The 13,805-nt window shown below is 42.8% G+C and overlaps 1 protein-coding gene across 1 annotated transcript in view; it reads right to left on the bottom strand.

The window, feature by feature from the left end:
- Positions 1–13,805, bottom strand: part of iqsec3a (IQ motif and Sec7 domain ArfGEF 3a) — a 174,887-nt gene that overhangs the window by 29,446 nt on the left and 131,636 nt on the right. The window contains exons 6-7 of the mRNA XM_050035781.1: positions 10,095–10,217; positions 2,935–3,101 (exon numbers count right to left, since the gene is read on the bottom strand). Of these exons, the coding sequence (XP_049891738.1) occupies positions 2,935–3,101; positions 10,095–10,217 (290 nt within the window). The remainder of the gene's footprint in view (positions 1–2,934; positions 3,102–10,094; positions 10,218–13,805) is intronic.

The following is a 13,805-nucleotide window of genomic DNA, read 5'->3' as shown; positions in this document are numbered from 1 at the left end:
ACTCCCTTGCTTGAGGCAGTAGCTCTCTCCTGTGAGATGGGATGTTAGCATGCTAACATGCAGCACCAAAGTACAGTCCACAGAGCCACTAGCATGGCTGTAGGCTCATGTTTCACCCATGTTTCTCTTGTAGCTTGAGCTTTGCCTCTTCTCTTTTACTCTCTGCCTCTGCTTTCATCATCTCAAATGTAAAGTTGGCTTGTCATGAGGCCAGTTAATGAACAGAAGCCCACCATAAGGACTTAAAACGCAAACTGAGCTCTCTGTGCAGATCTGAGTCCACCCTCTCTATCCAGTAACTGAGACACTACAATTTACATTTTCCAATGAGCTGACATAAAGAATTAATTTATGGTGGAAGCTGGTTTATATTATGTTGGCCCATTGTGCAACAGCTTTGACACTGACGGTCTGTTTTAATTGAGATAATGAATGTTCTATGGTTCTTCATTACTATTGGTTTCTGGTGCATAATTGCATTTCACCTCAGCCTATTAGTTGATTGAGCTATTCCTCTGTCAGTGTGTATGAGAGACGTGAGTGAGGAGAAAAAAGGAGGGAGAGACGGAGAGAATATAAACAAGGAAAGACAGATGAATAAACAGACCAAATGATATTCTGTCCAAGACAAAACAAGATAAGAGAATGGATAGAGAGACGGAGAAAAACACAGTAAACCGAACAGAAGACAAATAGAGAGGCCAAGGGAGAGTGGCGTATTTTAATTTGCATAAGATGCCGAAATTGATTTTCTAACTTAATTTAATTGTGGGGAACAGTCTGCATGAATCTATTAAAGCTGTTCTGCATCGACCTCAGCGTTCCCTGATTGATTGCGCAGAGGGAGAGCAAAACTACGAAGCTCGTCTCGTCCTCAGCGCTCGGTGAATGAGCATCTGTCTGCACGCTGGAGACAAGAATTACAGGTGCTTTCTGTCGGTGTCGCTATGAGTTGTGAATGTGTAAAGCAAGGCGGGCAGGGATAGAAATGTAACCTTATTTTTATCACCTCTATTTATGCGGGGAGGTTTGATTGAATACGGAGCCGAACTCGGCTGCACACTGACTCACTTTCACTGATTCATCGTCTTTTTTTTAGGATCATTGAGTATTATTGGTTTCTTAAACAACTGGGAAAAACAGTGACAAAACAATACCTCAAACTTCTCAAACAGCAGTTGTTTATGGTCAGTCATATATATTAGCTATAGGCGAGCACTTTTTGGCATCTTGTGCCATGGAGTGAATTGAAAATGAAAGCCATATACTATAATTATGGGATTTTTGGGGGGTCTTTCAATTTTCTTCCTGTCTGCTGTGACTTATTCCAGTTTTTGGTGGTATTCATTTAATAAACCAGGTGGTGGTATATAATTAATCACCACCCATGCAGTGAGGGTAAAAGATACCATGTTTGTTTATCATATACAAATATATACTGCCATACTCTGTGTTTAGGTCTAATTAGTAAATATTTGCTTGCCTGAACGCTTAACTAAGATGAAGAACATCTGCATGTTAGCACGGCTATAGACTAGAGACAGATTTATACTTGTGCGTCAGCTCTATGCAGAGCCTACATCATGGCCTATGCACGTGGCCTGCGCCGTTGTGTGCATTTATACTTGTGCGGTGGTGTGTCTGTCACTCTGCAGTTACACCTCCAAAACACTAGTCAGCAGCGGAGGTTTCTTTGAAGTGCTGCAAAGTTTAGTTGATTCAAAACATATATTAAACACACATTAAACATCGCAATTTCAAACACAAGTGCACAAATCAGCTTCACTATAACTCGCAGCATTCACAGACAAAGCACTTGTCTTTATCTGGACACATTTTCCCCACAAATTCAACATGCTAATGTTTTTAGCACAAGCCTATGGCATTTTACATTGTATAAATTAGCCTAGCGACAAGTGGAGATTTCCTCTGCTCATATGAAGCCAGGATAAATCACACACAAGACTCAAGATGCTATTTTGTTGGGGCTTTATCATCTATACAATTTATTGTTTCTTATCTGTGAAATCAAAGTAAATAAAAGCTTTGTTTCCACTGAGGGAAATGGTTTCAGCTTACAGAAATATACAGGAAGTCTGCAGGCCAACAGGGGGCGACTCCACTGGGTGCAAAAAGAAGCCTGAATGTATCCAAGTCTATGTGAAAATGACCTTCTTCTTAGTCTCCAAGTCTTCTTAAATGCATCACAGCATGATTTTCATTCTATAAATTGGTCCCATTTAGATTAAATGGACGATTAAGCAGGGTATTCCTTAGGGCGTGGCTACCTTGTGATTGACAAGTTGCTACCATGGCAATGTCCCTGGGTGGTCAGCCAGATCCATCCCCTCGCTCCCGCAAAGCTCCAACCTCTAGTCCAAATATGATCAGTTTTGGCTCCAATAAACCAACATGCTGAACTCAAGGCTTTAAAATGGTAGTCTACAAACTAATGGGTGGCGTGGTTGCTACGTCCACTTCTTTCAAGCACTCTATGGTCTAAATAACTATAAATATATCATTTTAAAAACAGTTCTAGCTTTATGTTCCACGTCTTTGAAGAGAATACAGACACCTTGTGGTTTCTATCAAGCACAAACCACCGTTTACAGAAGGTTATCGTTCTTCAGTGTGGATAATAATCGTTCATGTTATTGGTATAGCTATCATTCTTGGTATAGACGGCCCGTTAGTCTTGTCAAAACTCTTTCCACCCTTTGTTGTTTTGGTCCCTACTTATCCTGTTAACTGATCCCTGCAGATGAAATTATTTTTCCCTATGCCTTTATAGAAGAGTTCATATGTCAGGGAGGGCCTCAGTGAGACATGTACTCTGTCAGTCAACAAACCATGAGCATACTCTTGGCAATTTTAGCACCCAGCTCATATCAATTTGAGACGATTATGTCAACTAATTATAAAAATACCGCTCACCTCGTAGGTTGCGTATGAAGTCCTCCAACATCATCTTGCGGTCGGGCTTGATGTTTGGACTGTACATGTCAGTGTTGAGCAGAATGATGGCGAAGGCCAGGATGAAGATGGTGTCCGGGTTGTGAAACTGCTGCACCACATCGGGGTTACACATGCAGTAGCGCTGACTGTTGGAGTAAAGGAGAAAGAAGACAGAGAATAAACTGGAAGGTAAAGAAGATGGAAAGGAGGCATACTGTCAGAGATGTGGGTCATGACAGAGGAGACAAACACAGGGGAATGAAGGAATGGAACAGGAAGATAGGATGTTAGAATAGGTGAGGCCGGGTTCAAGCAGATGATAAGCACAGAGACAGAGAGATAAATTAGAAAAATATAAGGGACAGATGGGACGAAAAGACCAAGATATCATTATCCTGAGACACTAAAAGCATCCTTCAACACTCTACATGCTCATAAAAGCCTTGACACAAGCCGAGCAAGAGAGTGTTGCACAGAAACAAGAGTTATGGCTTTAATTTTGTTCGTGGCTTCATCTGAAGCCGTTTGTTGCCTCTCACCAACAATGAACCTCACAGTGGGTGCTTTGCTGAAGCGGTGTCTCTCTTCATAAATACATTTGTCCCACTGGATTGGATGGCTACATGGATCGTGCATTACCCAAGATAATGTCAAACAGACACATGCACCCACACATAGTATTCCGCGTGAATCCGCTGAGCCATATTTAAACATTCTCCAACATTTATGGGCCTGGTTGCTGGATTTATGCGGGTTGTTATTGTGTCGGAGAGAAGAAATATGAAGTCTGAAATATGAAATCCCCTTACCTAGGCACTTTTCTGCAATAGACCACGACAGGGGCCAGACACAGTTTGATGTAGCTCCCAAAAAACACCTCTAAATATGAGAGATGGAGAAAGGAAATGCCTCTGTGTTGTGCGGTTGTGGAAGCCATGAATCTAGCAGATTTGTAGACACCCACTTTGGGTGTTTGCATATGTGTGTGTTTAAGAAAGAGCAGCCCAGAGGAGAGAGATGAATTGTTTCTCTCTCGCTGTGAAGTGCATGGACACTTCCTGGTTAGGGGATGAATAAAACAATAGCACAAGATCTACTGCGTGTGAGTAATCACAGATGGGAATATACAGAGTAAAAGGAGAATAAGACGGTGTGTGTGTGTGTGTGTGTGTGTGGGCCCTGTGGGCTCGGTGTTGGCGTGTATACTGTAATCGTTACTTTAATCGGTCATCATTTCCACAGTGGAGCTGTAGCACCGCTTTGCAGACCCACTGAACCGCATGATTGGAATCTAATGTCTCTGTGGGACTGAGTAAAGAAACATATATTGGTATGCATACTGTGGGTCCATACCTTGTCACCCATACGCAGGTTTTAATGTGCTCTCCAACACAGCTTAAAGGAGCAGTGTGAAGAATATAAGAGGAGCTATTGATAGAAACTGAAAATAATATTCTATAAAGCTGATATCATTTTTATGCTGATGACACACAATTGTACCTCTCTATCACACCAAATGCCTTTGCTTCATGCTCTCGCTGCCTGCCTCACTGACATTAATGTATGTATGGGTAGAAATTCTTTAAAGCTAAATGAGGGAAAAAAATGAGATTCTTTTAATTGGACCCAAAGCAGCAAAAGAAAAAGTGCACTTAACACTTTCCTCGCCAGAGTATTATTTTTAAGTTGCCAGTCACCGCCAGCATTTTTGATCATATTCACTAATCTTTCAAAACCCACAGAATATTTTGTTCTATGAATATGTAAACAGTATATACGTTAACTAAAGAAGAGACCTTCTGTTTTTAAACACAAAAAACATTTTATTCTATTTTATTCTGTTTGTTTTTTATCAACACTTGAATTTGTGCATTTTCATTTTTGTCAAAGACAGTCATTTTTAAGTACAAATAAATTTCACATTTACATTTTTTTTCTCATTTCCTTATGTCAGTTTGGATTGTATAAATGAACATAATATTGCTGATACTAAAATAATATTCTCTTTGAGGTATAGCGGAACACGTTGTCATCCCACCAAAGTTGCTGATTTAAAAAGTTGTGGTGAGAGTTCAGAGTCTGGGAGTTGTCCTACCCTGAGGTAACAGCCTGTGCCAATGGATCGCTGCTGTGAGAGCTGGGGAAGGCCCACTCTAAAGCCAGTGTTTAGTTTGTCTGTACTGGGCTACTGTAGAAACATGGTGGTGCAACATGGTGGATTCTGTGGAAGTTTCAGTTTAGAGGCATAAAAACAGAAAGCGCTCTTAGCAGTACATTTATGGGACACTTGAGGAACATTTAAAAGTGAAGCAGTGGAGGACCTCGACGATCCAGCTGGAACATAAAGTAAGAGAAAATCTCTGATGTATGGAGGCGCAAGGTCATTTAAAGTTTTATTAACAAGTGAAACAACTTTAAAACCAGTTATATAGTCCTGAGCCTATCTCAGCTGACACATAGAGACAGACAACCATTCACATTCACACCTACGGACAATTTAGAGTCAATAATTAACCTGCATGTCTTTGGACTGTGGGAGGAAGCCGGAGTACCTGGAGGAAACCCACACTGACATGGGGAGAACAATGCAAACTAAGCAATTAAGCAAAGGCAGAATGAACAACATTCAAAGTTGGTTGATGCTCAGAAATGTCATGAACACAGCAAAATAATAAAATACAAGCAGAGGGCAGGTTCTCTGCAGATACAGACACTGCAAAACACTTGTAGTGCGTCATAAGTGGCAGTTGAGAGGGATTATTTTTGCACGAGTTTACACTTTTTTTCTACTTATTCCGCCTTTAAGCCTTGAAAGATTATTTAAAGGCAGAAGCTAAAGCTTGTTTGTGCATGTGCACCTCTTTTTGTTGTTGTTTTATGTCTTATTAAGGGCGTAATTTCCTACTTTGGTCCCTCTCACTTTGATAGTTTCAGTTTGATTTGCTCACGAAGAGCTCACTAAACCGTGTCCTCCACCTGTCCAACCGCCAAACTCCAGATGGGAGACGCTCCCATCTGGAATGATCAAAATATTAAAATGCTGATTGCCTTCAGTTACAACAGTGCGCCCACAGCATTTAGGCTTTACAGGCAGAAGTGCATTTTCTCTGCTGCTCTGACCACGTACAAGCTGCCCTTCCTTATCGGTAGAGGTTGTTGGGGCTGTATGCAGGTTGTGGGGAAGACTGCAGACACTACTGAGGGGTGATAAAAAGTTCCCCAGCCACTATGCATTTTTATGTGAAAGAAAAATAATCCAAGACGAACTGATCATCAATCAAAAATAATGCAGTAAAAAAGAGTGCTCTTTGTAGAAGAAATAAAACATTATTTATTGAGTTTAAAGGTTTGTTTCTGACATTGGAAAAGGTATATTGAATATTTTTGTTTTTTAATAACATAATAATGTTGGGTTAATGCATTGCAATCATGGTCTGTATAAATGAGGAAGAAGTGGACGTAGCCTCCGGCTCTAAAAAGTGAATCAAATGTGGAAGTGCCTGAAACCTGCCTTCTTTCTAATGGCCATTCTAATGGATGTGAAAATGACTCAACCTCTCATTTGATTTATTGCCTCGGTGAACATTTTCTTCCATACAGCATGATGTAATGTTCATTTTGTAAATTATGGCTCAATTTAGAGGAAAATGGACGATGAAGCTGGGTATGCTTTAGGGCGTGGCTACCTTGTGATTGACAAGTCGTCACCGCAGACACTTGTCAGTCAAGACAGAGATGCAGCAATTCATATCCAAGCTCTCATCAAAGTTTGGTCACTTCTGGCTCCAAAAATCAAAGATGGTGACAACTACAATGCCAGACTTGAGGCTTCATGGAGGCTACAGCCACTTCTGGTGGATTGATGGATTGCCCCATCCAGGGTGGGAGAGAGTTACTGCCTCAAGCAAAGGAGGTCAACTACCTCGGGGTCTTGTTCACAAGTGAAGGTAGAATGGAACGTGAGATAGGTCGACAGTTTGGTGCAGCTTCTGCAGTGATGCGGGTGCTGCGCCGGACCGCATGTGAAGAGAGAGCTGAAACGGAAGGTGAAGCTTTCAATATACGGGTCCATCTACATCCCAACCCTCACCTATGGTCATGAGCTCTGGGTAGTGACCGAAAGAATGAGATCGCGGATACAAGCGGCTGAAATGAGTTTCTTCTGTGAGGTGTCTGGGCTCAGCCTTGGAGATAGGATGAGGAGCTCGGACATCCAGAGGGAACTCGGAGTAGAGCCGCTGCTCCTTCGCGTTTCCTTCAATATAGGGTTCAAATATGTCCTGTGGCTTCAGACAGATCTTTTTATTATTATTTTTGGTCAAAAATGGCTCTTTTGATAGTAAAGGTTGCTGACCACTGGCATAGACGAATACCACTTCATGTTATATATCTGCATATACATTAGGGCGATTTATTGTTTTCTTCTGGTGGTCCTTGTCCTTGAAAAGATACAGATTCAGCTTGAATTTGAAGGAGTACATTAAAGGAACAAAACATTTATTGGGGACAAGCTTTCTCAAGTTTAGCTGAGACTCGTAGGTACCCACAGAACCCATTTTAATTCAGATATTTTAAGATCAAAGTTCAAGGACTCTTTTTTAAAATGGCCAAGCCAGTTGTTCCTTTGCCAAAATTTAGCCTTAATTTGGAGCGTTATTTAGCCACCTTCCTGACAAGCTATGGCAAAATGGTTGGTACCAATGGATGCCTTAGGTTGTCTAGTTTTACATGTTATCACTACCTACAGTAACATCGGCCTCCAATTATTTTTAACAGGGGGTTCATGGTCCCCCTCGGCCCCCACTTTGGGGCACCACTGTACTTTTGGTGAAGAACCTCTGATTGTATTGAGTCCCCCCCCCACTTGCATCTATGCCTTGAGCAGCAGTGCTTTCATGTGCGGCGTATCTCTCACAGTATTTATTTAAGCATGATAATCACAGGGCTGCACACATATGCTTATTCACATCTTAGTGTCTGAAAACAGTGACTCCAGAACACCAGGCAATTAAGCCCTTGTCTGTTAATCCTAATGTACTGTTGCACCACGCAGTGAAAAACCTCCATTTACGCTGCTTTCCATCTAAAAGTGCTCAGAAAGACGCGGCAAAAATCACTAACCAGAGAACAAAACACAGGAGGGTGAAACGGCACATGATGCTGCTGCTCAGCGAGTGGATTTGGCAGTCCTCAGATCTGGCACTTGCTGCCGTCTTCCAAACCAATATCGCTTTTGTTACAGATCGCTAAAGATGGTGTAATCCAGCAGTCATTATGTGCTCTGCAAGGACGCGTTTTGGTGCAAGATTATACAAGTTGCATGATCTTTATCTGTGATAGCCGCCACAGAAACTGCAGCTCTTGTGTGTGACTGCAGGGCAAGTAAATAAGGACGTCTGGACACTGTGATGCAGACATGGAAATATAAAGTGAATATATCTGCAGCATTGGGAGCTGGCTCATATTTGCTCATTCATTAGCACACTGACGCAGCAGATACTGAGGCTGCTGGCTGCTTTTCACTTTTCCCCTCTCTCTTTTTCACTGCTGCTTCAAATCCCCTTCACTTACTTCGGAGATTTCTCTGCTTCTGCATGTGTGTGTGTGTGTGTGTGTGTGTGTGTGTGTGTGTGTGGAGGCATATCAAAGCCCAAGAGCAGGGGAGGCAGGCACAGAGAGGCAGTGGCGGTTACGCAACGCTGGTTATTTATAAACCTTCCTCCCTCTCTTCTTTTCTCCCCTTCCTTCCTTCCTTTTTCCCAGTTTGCGCCTCCTCCTCACCCCCGTCGTCCTCCCCCTCTCGCTCCCGCTCCTGATAACACACGGAGCCGGCCTGATGTCCACACATTACCAGTGCCAACCTCTCTGCCCACTGACTATGACAATGCCGCCGTTTTTCTCCTCATTGGGCACCTCGACAACTGTGACAGGTGGTTGTTACTCCAGAGGGGCAACGGCAAACAGTTAACACACAGAGCCACAGCTGCACCGCAAATTGTCTCTCTGTCGCAAATTGTGGCGAGAAATTACACGCTCGCTGGCTATTCAGATGGGGATGCATTGTCAACATTTTATTGTAGCCGAGCAGGAGGAAAAAGGAACGTGTGCGTTTGGTGTCGTGAGGCAGTGTGGCTCAACTGCTGAGATCATACGTGTGTTGTCAAGATTCACGCCTGCTTACTCCTTGGAAATAGCCCATGCGTCCGTGTGTCTCTTTTTGCGTGCAAGGCTGTCGATTTTGTCTGATTAAATCTAGTCATACGTGCTTGTTTTCATGTTCCCTCCTCGTGTATTTGTCCGGTGGAGCTGTACAACGCTCCTGGAAAAAAAAAAATTCCACAGAAGCCTGAGCTCACATCTCACGAATCACAAGTTCACATCTGTACCTCTCAGCACGGCTTCAAAAGTGGATGTGGGCATATTTCGTGATCAAAAACTGCACGACAAGTTTGGCCCAGAGGTAACGCTTGAGTGACAGTATTTCATTTTCTCTTTTTACATCAGCTCAAATATCAACACAGCCAGATTTACATTACAGTAGAAAGTAAATGACACCAGGAGGACAAATGAGGAATATTTTGCATAACCCACGAGCTGATAAATATTCATATCCGACTCCTTTAAAGCTGCTATTTTCTCTGCACGATAATGTTTCTGAATATTAATACATGTGTCGCATGTGGTCAAATCTCTGGTTCCTGCATGTCTGACGGACTGCTCCCCTGTCAAACAGGCGTGGCTAGATGGTAACCCTAGATTTGCTACAAGACTGCAGCCAACATCCCATGCATTATGTTAGCATCCATACAAGATGTTGCTGAATGTAGAAGACATGGAATTAAGGATGCAGCATTGGGTTCTTGTACTGCAGTGTCGAGCTACTGCAGGTAGTCCTAGTATACATGTGCAAGTATGGGTATGCACACTGCTTCAAAGCAAAATCCAAAGCTTGATGGTTCAACAGTGACTGGACAATTGGAAAAAAGGTTTAGGGAACGGTTAGTTGAGTACAAGAAAACCATATCCACATTTTGTTTTTTTGGGAATCTATAAAAATGGCAGCTAAATGTGTTCCTCTTATAACAGAATTCTGCAGGATCAAACCAGACTCTCACTGCAGCTACTGCTTTAATAATTACCTGAAGGCCTCGATAAGACGTTCCACCTTCTGGGCTTCTCCCTGGACACGAATGTGGGCCTGAAACTTCCTCAGTGCTTCGTCCAGCTCCATGCCTGAGAAGTCCATCTCATCCACCACGCAACTGTTGAGCACAGAGAGGAAAGGATGAGATATTAAGGCAGGGGCAAGAAAATATATCAGAATTTCTAGCAGTATATTAACATGATGGTGGTGGTTGCTCCCTCACTGGTGGCAGGGGTGGATCTACGGATGTACACTCAAGATAAAAGTCCACTCGTCCACCTCCCAGCCACACCATCACTCTGCTTACTGCAGGTATTAGCCACGCACGGACACCGGGGATAAGACTGGGCCCCGGCTATCTCCTCTGTGCCACAGCTGCCAAGACACACACACATTCCCATGCACACGTACACGCATACAATCCCTCAGAGCAGAAAATCCTCCTATTACCTGACAACCCCAGCTTAATGACTTTAATTAAAAAAGCAAAATATCCCGTCCAATGAGTTCAGGGGGATAAATACAATGTGGGCAATTTGGAGGTGAAATGAGGTTTTGAAGTGAAAGGTGACTTTGGAAACGAGTTGGGAGGTTTTAAAGTTTCCCTTGCTTTGATGTGAGGTGTTCTGTCAGGGTACAAAGTGGAATGATAATCGAACTATGAAATTAAAGTCATTTTTTTTCCAACGCTCGCATCGGCTTTCATGTGGTACTCCAAACCTATCCACACTGGTTGGAGATAATCTTTGCCTCCGTTACTATGAGCCCATTGATGGTCATGGACAGCAGGTTCAAAAGAACGATGACGCCGCTGATCTCAGAATCCTTTAAAAAACACAGTATGTAGTGATCCTTAATACGGGATGTAGTGGTGTCAAGACATCGCCTCCTGCTTCTGATCTTTTCTGTTTGTTGTACTACAGGAAACACTGGAGTACATGCACGTACACACACACACACACACACCACATGAAGATGGATTACTGTGAACAAAGCGAGTTAATGAGGTACTTGACTGTGACACATGCTGCTCCAGCAGAAAAGAGTCAGATAGCTGAGTCTACAGTACTGCCTGACGAACCACGTACCACAACATGAGACCACGGCAAAACCCACGCACAATAAAAATACCATGAACTGTAATCTATTTAATATAGTACTATCAAACCTTGTATTACAAGAACTATACCTAGCCTAACTACCATAACTACTTCTCATATGTCCATACTACCATCACTACTCCTACTACTGCTGTGGGTACCACTAGTCCCATGTCTATTACTACTACAGTCACTACTACTGTACCACTACTAATTGTCCTATATCTTTGGCTTTACAAATACTACAGCTACTACTGATTGTACTACTGTTTCTACTACTCCAGCCACAATTACAACTAGTGCTATCATTTCTACTTATTCTATGTATATTATTCCAACTACCACTACCTCACCTTAATTACATCTGCTATAGCTTTTCCTGCAACATATGGGCAATGTGTATTACTGTGGTCACCACCTCTACTCCTCCATCACCACTACTAGTATTCTTGTACCTATGTCTACTGCTACTTTTGCTACTGCTACCACAGCTAATATTAGTAATTGTTTGTCATTTATTACTGCTATCACCACTATTGCTCCTCTTCTACTACTACTACCAACACTACTACAACTACTACTACACCTAGTAGCCGAAGTAGATTCAGTGCCTACAAGGAGAACCTCAGTTTTATTACTGTTAAGTGTAACCCCCAAATTCCACCAGATGCGTGTTGGTTGCGTCTGCGCTCCAGAGCGGCAGCAGAGCCTATACGTTTCAATTCTAGTCAATGTGTGTGCTTCAACAGGCTGCGGCTGTGCTGCGTTCCGGCTCCATCACAGCTGCGGCGCTCCGGAGCCCTCCACAACAGATATGCAGGACTTCTATTTTTGCTGGACGCCACAGCACAACGCAGCACTTCAGCACGGAGCAGATCGTGCGGGGCAGGAAGTCGTGCACAGAAACAAAATAAAACATCCGGTTAATTTTCAAAACAAAATACACAATGTTCACAGCACATCATATTTCCCTGCACTACACCTTGAAAACGTCCTAATGGGCGGAGGCAGGCCTGAAGTCAACAGGTCAGAGGTTTTCAGACGTCATTTCACCCCGCTGACACCACGGACGAGGAGATGTTAATCATGGAGGTGCACCGAGATGTCTTCTGACTACTCCTCTGGTTTTGTGGTTCTGTTTATAGAAACTATATCTTGTTATATCGCACAATTATGTGTGAATTCGCGAGATCTCGTGGGTCCTCATGACTCCCGCTGTCCGGCGGAGCTGCACCACTCCGCACTGCAAACGCAGCCGGTGGGTGTTGACGGACAGCGGAGCACGCAGCAGATAACCAGCCGTTCCGCAACGGACACGCATCCAGTGGAATTCCCGCGTAAGAGAGTTGTACGAAAATCAACATTTAGTTTCCAGTGGGCCATCGAAAAGGGAAGTTGGCAGAAGAGTGGAAGTAGATGTGGTGGATAAATAGAGCTGGGTGTCCTCCATGTAGCAGTTGAACCGAATGTCTAATTTCCTTAACGTATGGAGGTAAATAAATAAATAGAAGGGGCCCCAAGACAGAGCCCTGCGGAACACCACTAATAACTGTAAAAGACTTTACTCTGAAATTAAAACTAATCATATTTACTACTATTATTCCTTATGAATATACTATTATTATTATTACTATATGTAGCCCTATAGATACTACTAGTATTTGTCCTATGACTACCATTTTTTCTACTATTTTAGTCACTATTACAACAACTACTTAAGTAGTTTTATAACATCCACTTGTGCTATGTCGACTATTACTGATGCTCCAGTTTCTACTGCTACTAAGTACTATAAACCCTGTAGAAACAGTAAAAACTATTCAGATGGTCAGTTGTCAGTGGTTGTCAGTGCTACTGCTACCATGAATATCACTACTACTCCATCTTTTACCATTACAGGCAACAGCATCATTATTACTGTCATGAGTACAATAAACTGTATGCTGGTACTTTTAACCAAGCAGCAACCTCCAGGCCTGAAAAAATGAGGCCAACACAGCAGTGCCAAAAACTGCAGTTTTTTCTTTTCAGCCTGGTTTGAAAGAGCTTTGGTCTCTATGACTAATTTTGCCGTTCATGAAAACTGTATGGGGGGTGTTTTGTTTTTATAACTCAACCGTTTACATTTTATGAAGGCTTAAAGTTACGCATAATTAACAGCAGGCTGCTTTGAGTGACGTGTCGTCTATTGATAGTGTCCTCGGCTTCTCAGTCAGATCAACCCCTCGCTCCTTCACAGCACCAGTCCCTCACTGACATATGATCACCTCTGGTTCCAAAAATCCAAGATGGCAATGGCCGAAATGTCAAACTCAAGGCTTCAAAACAGGAGTCCACAAACCAATGGGTGATGCCACAGTAGCTACGACCATTATTTTTACAGTCTATGCTTCTGAGGCATTGACTGCTACAACTACAACCACGCTGGAGACAAGCATTCACACTGACTTTAATACCTACACCTGCATGATATTGGTGAGAGGAAACCAGACCAGCCACAGGAAACACATAAGCAGCATACACTCCACACAGAAAGGCCCAAGCAAAGCCCCGCAAAGGTAAAGCTTAAAGTACACAGGGACTCCGACTTGATCCTCCTCTTGATC

This window comes from Epinephelus moara, chromosome 23 (genome assembly GCF_006386435.1).
Source record: "Epinephelus moara isolate mb chromosome 23, YSFRI_EMoa_1.0, whole genome shotgun sequence".
Lineage (NCBI taxonomy): Eukaryota > Metazoa > Chordata > Actinopteri > Perciformes > Serranidae > Epinephelus > Epinephelus moara.
This window is presented reverse-complemented; position numbering and strand designations above follow the sequence as displayed.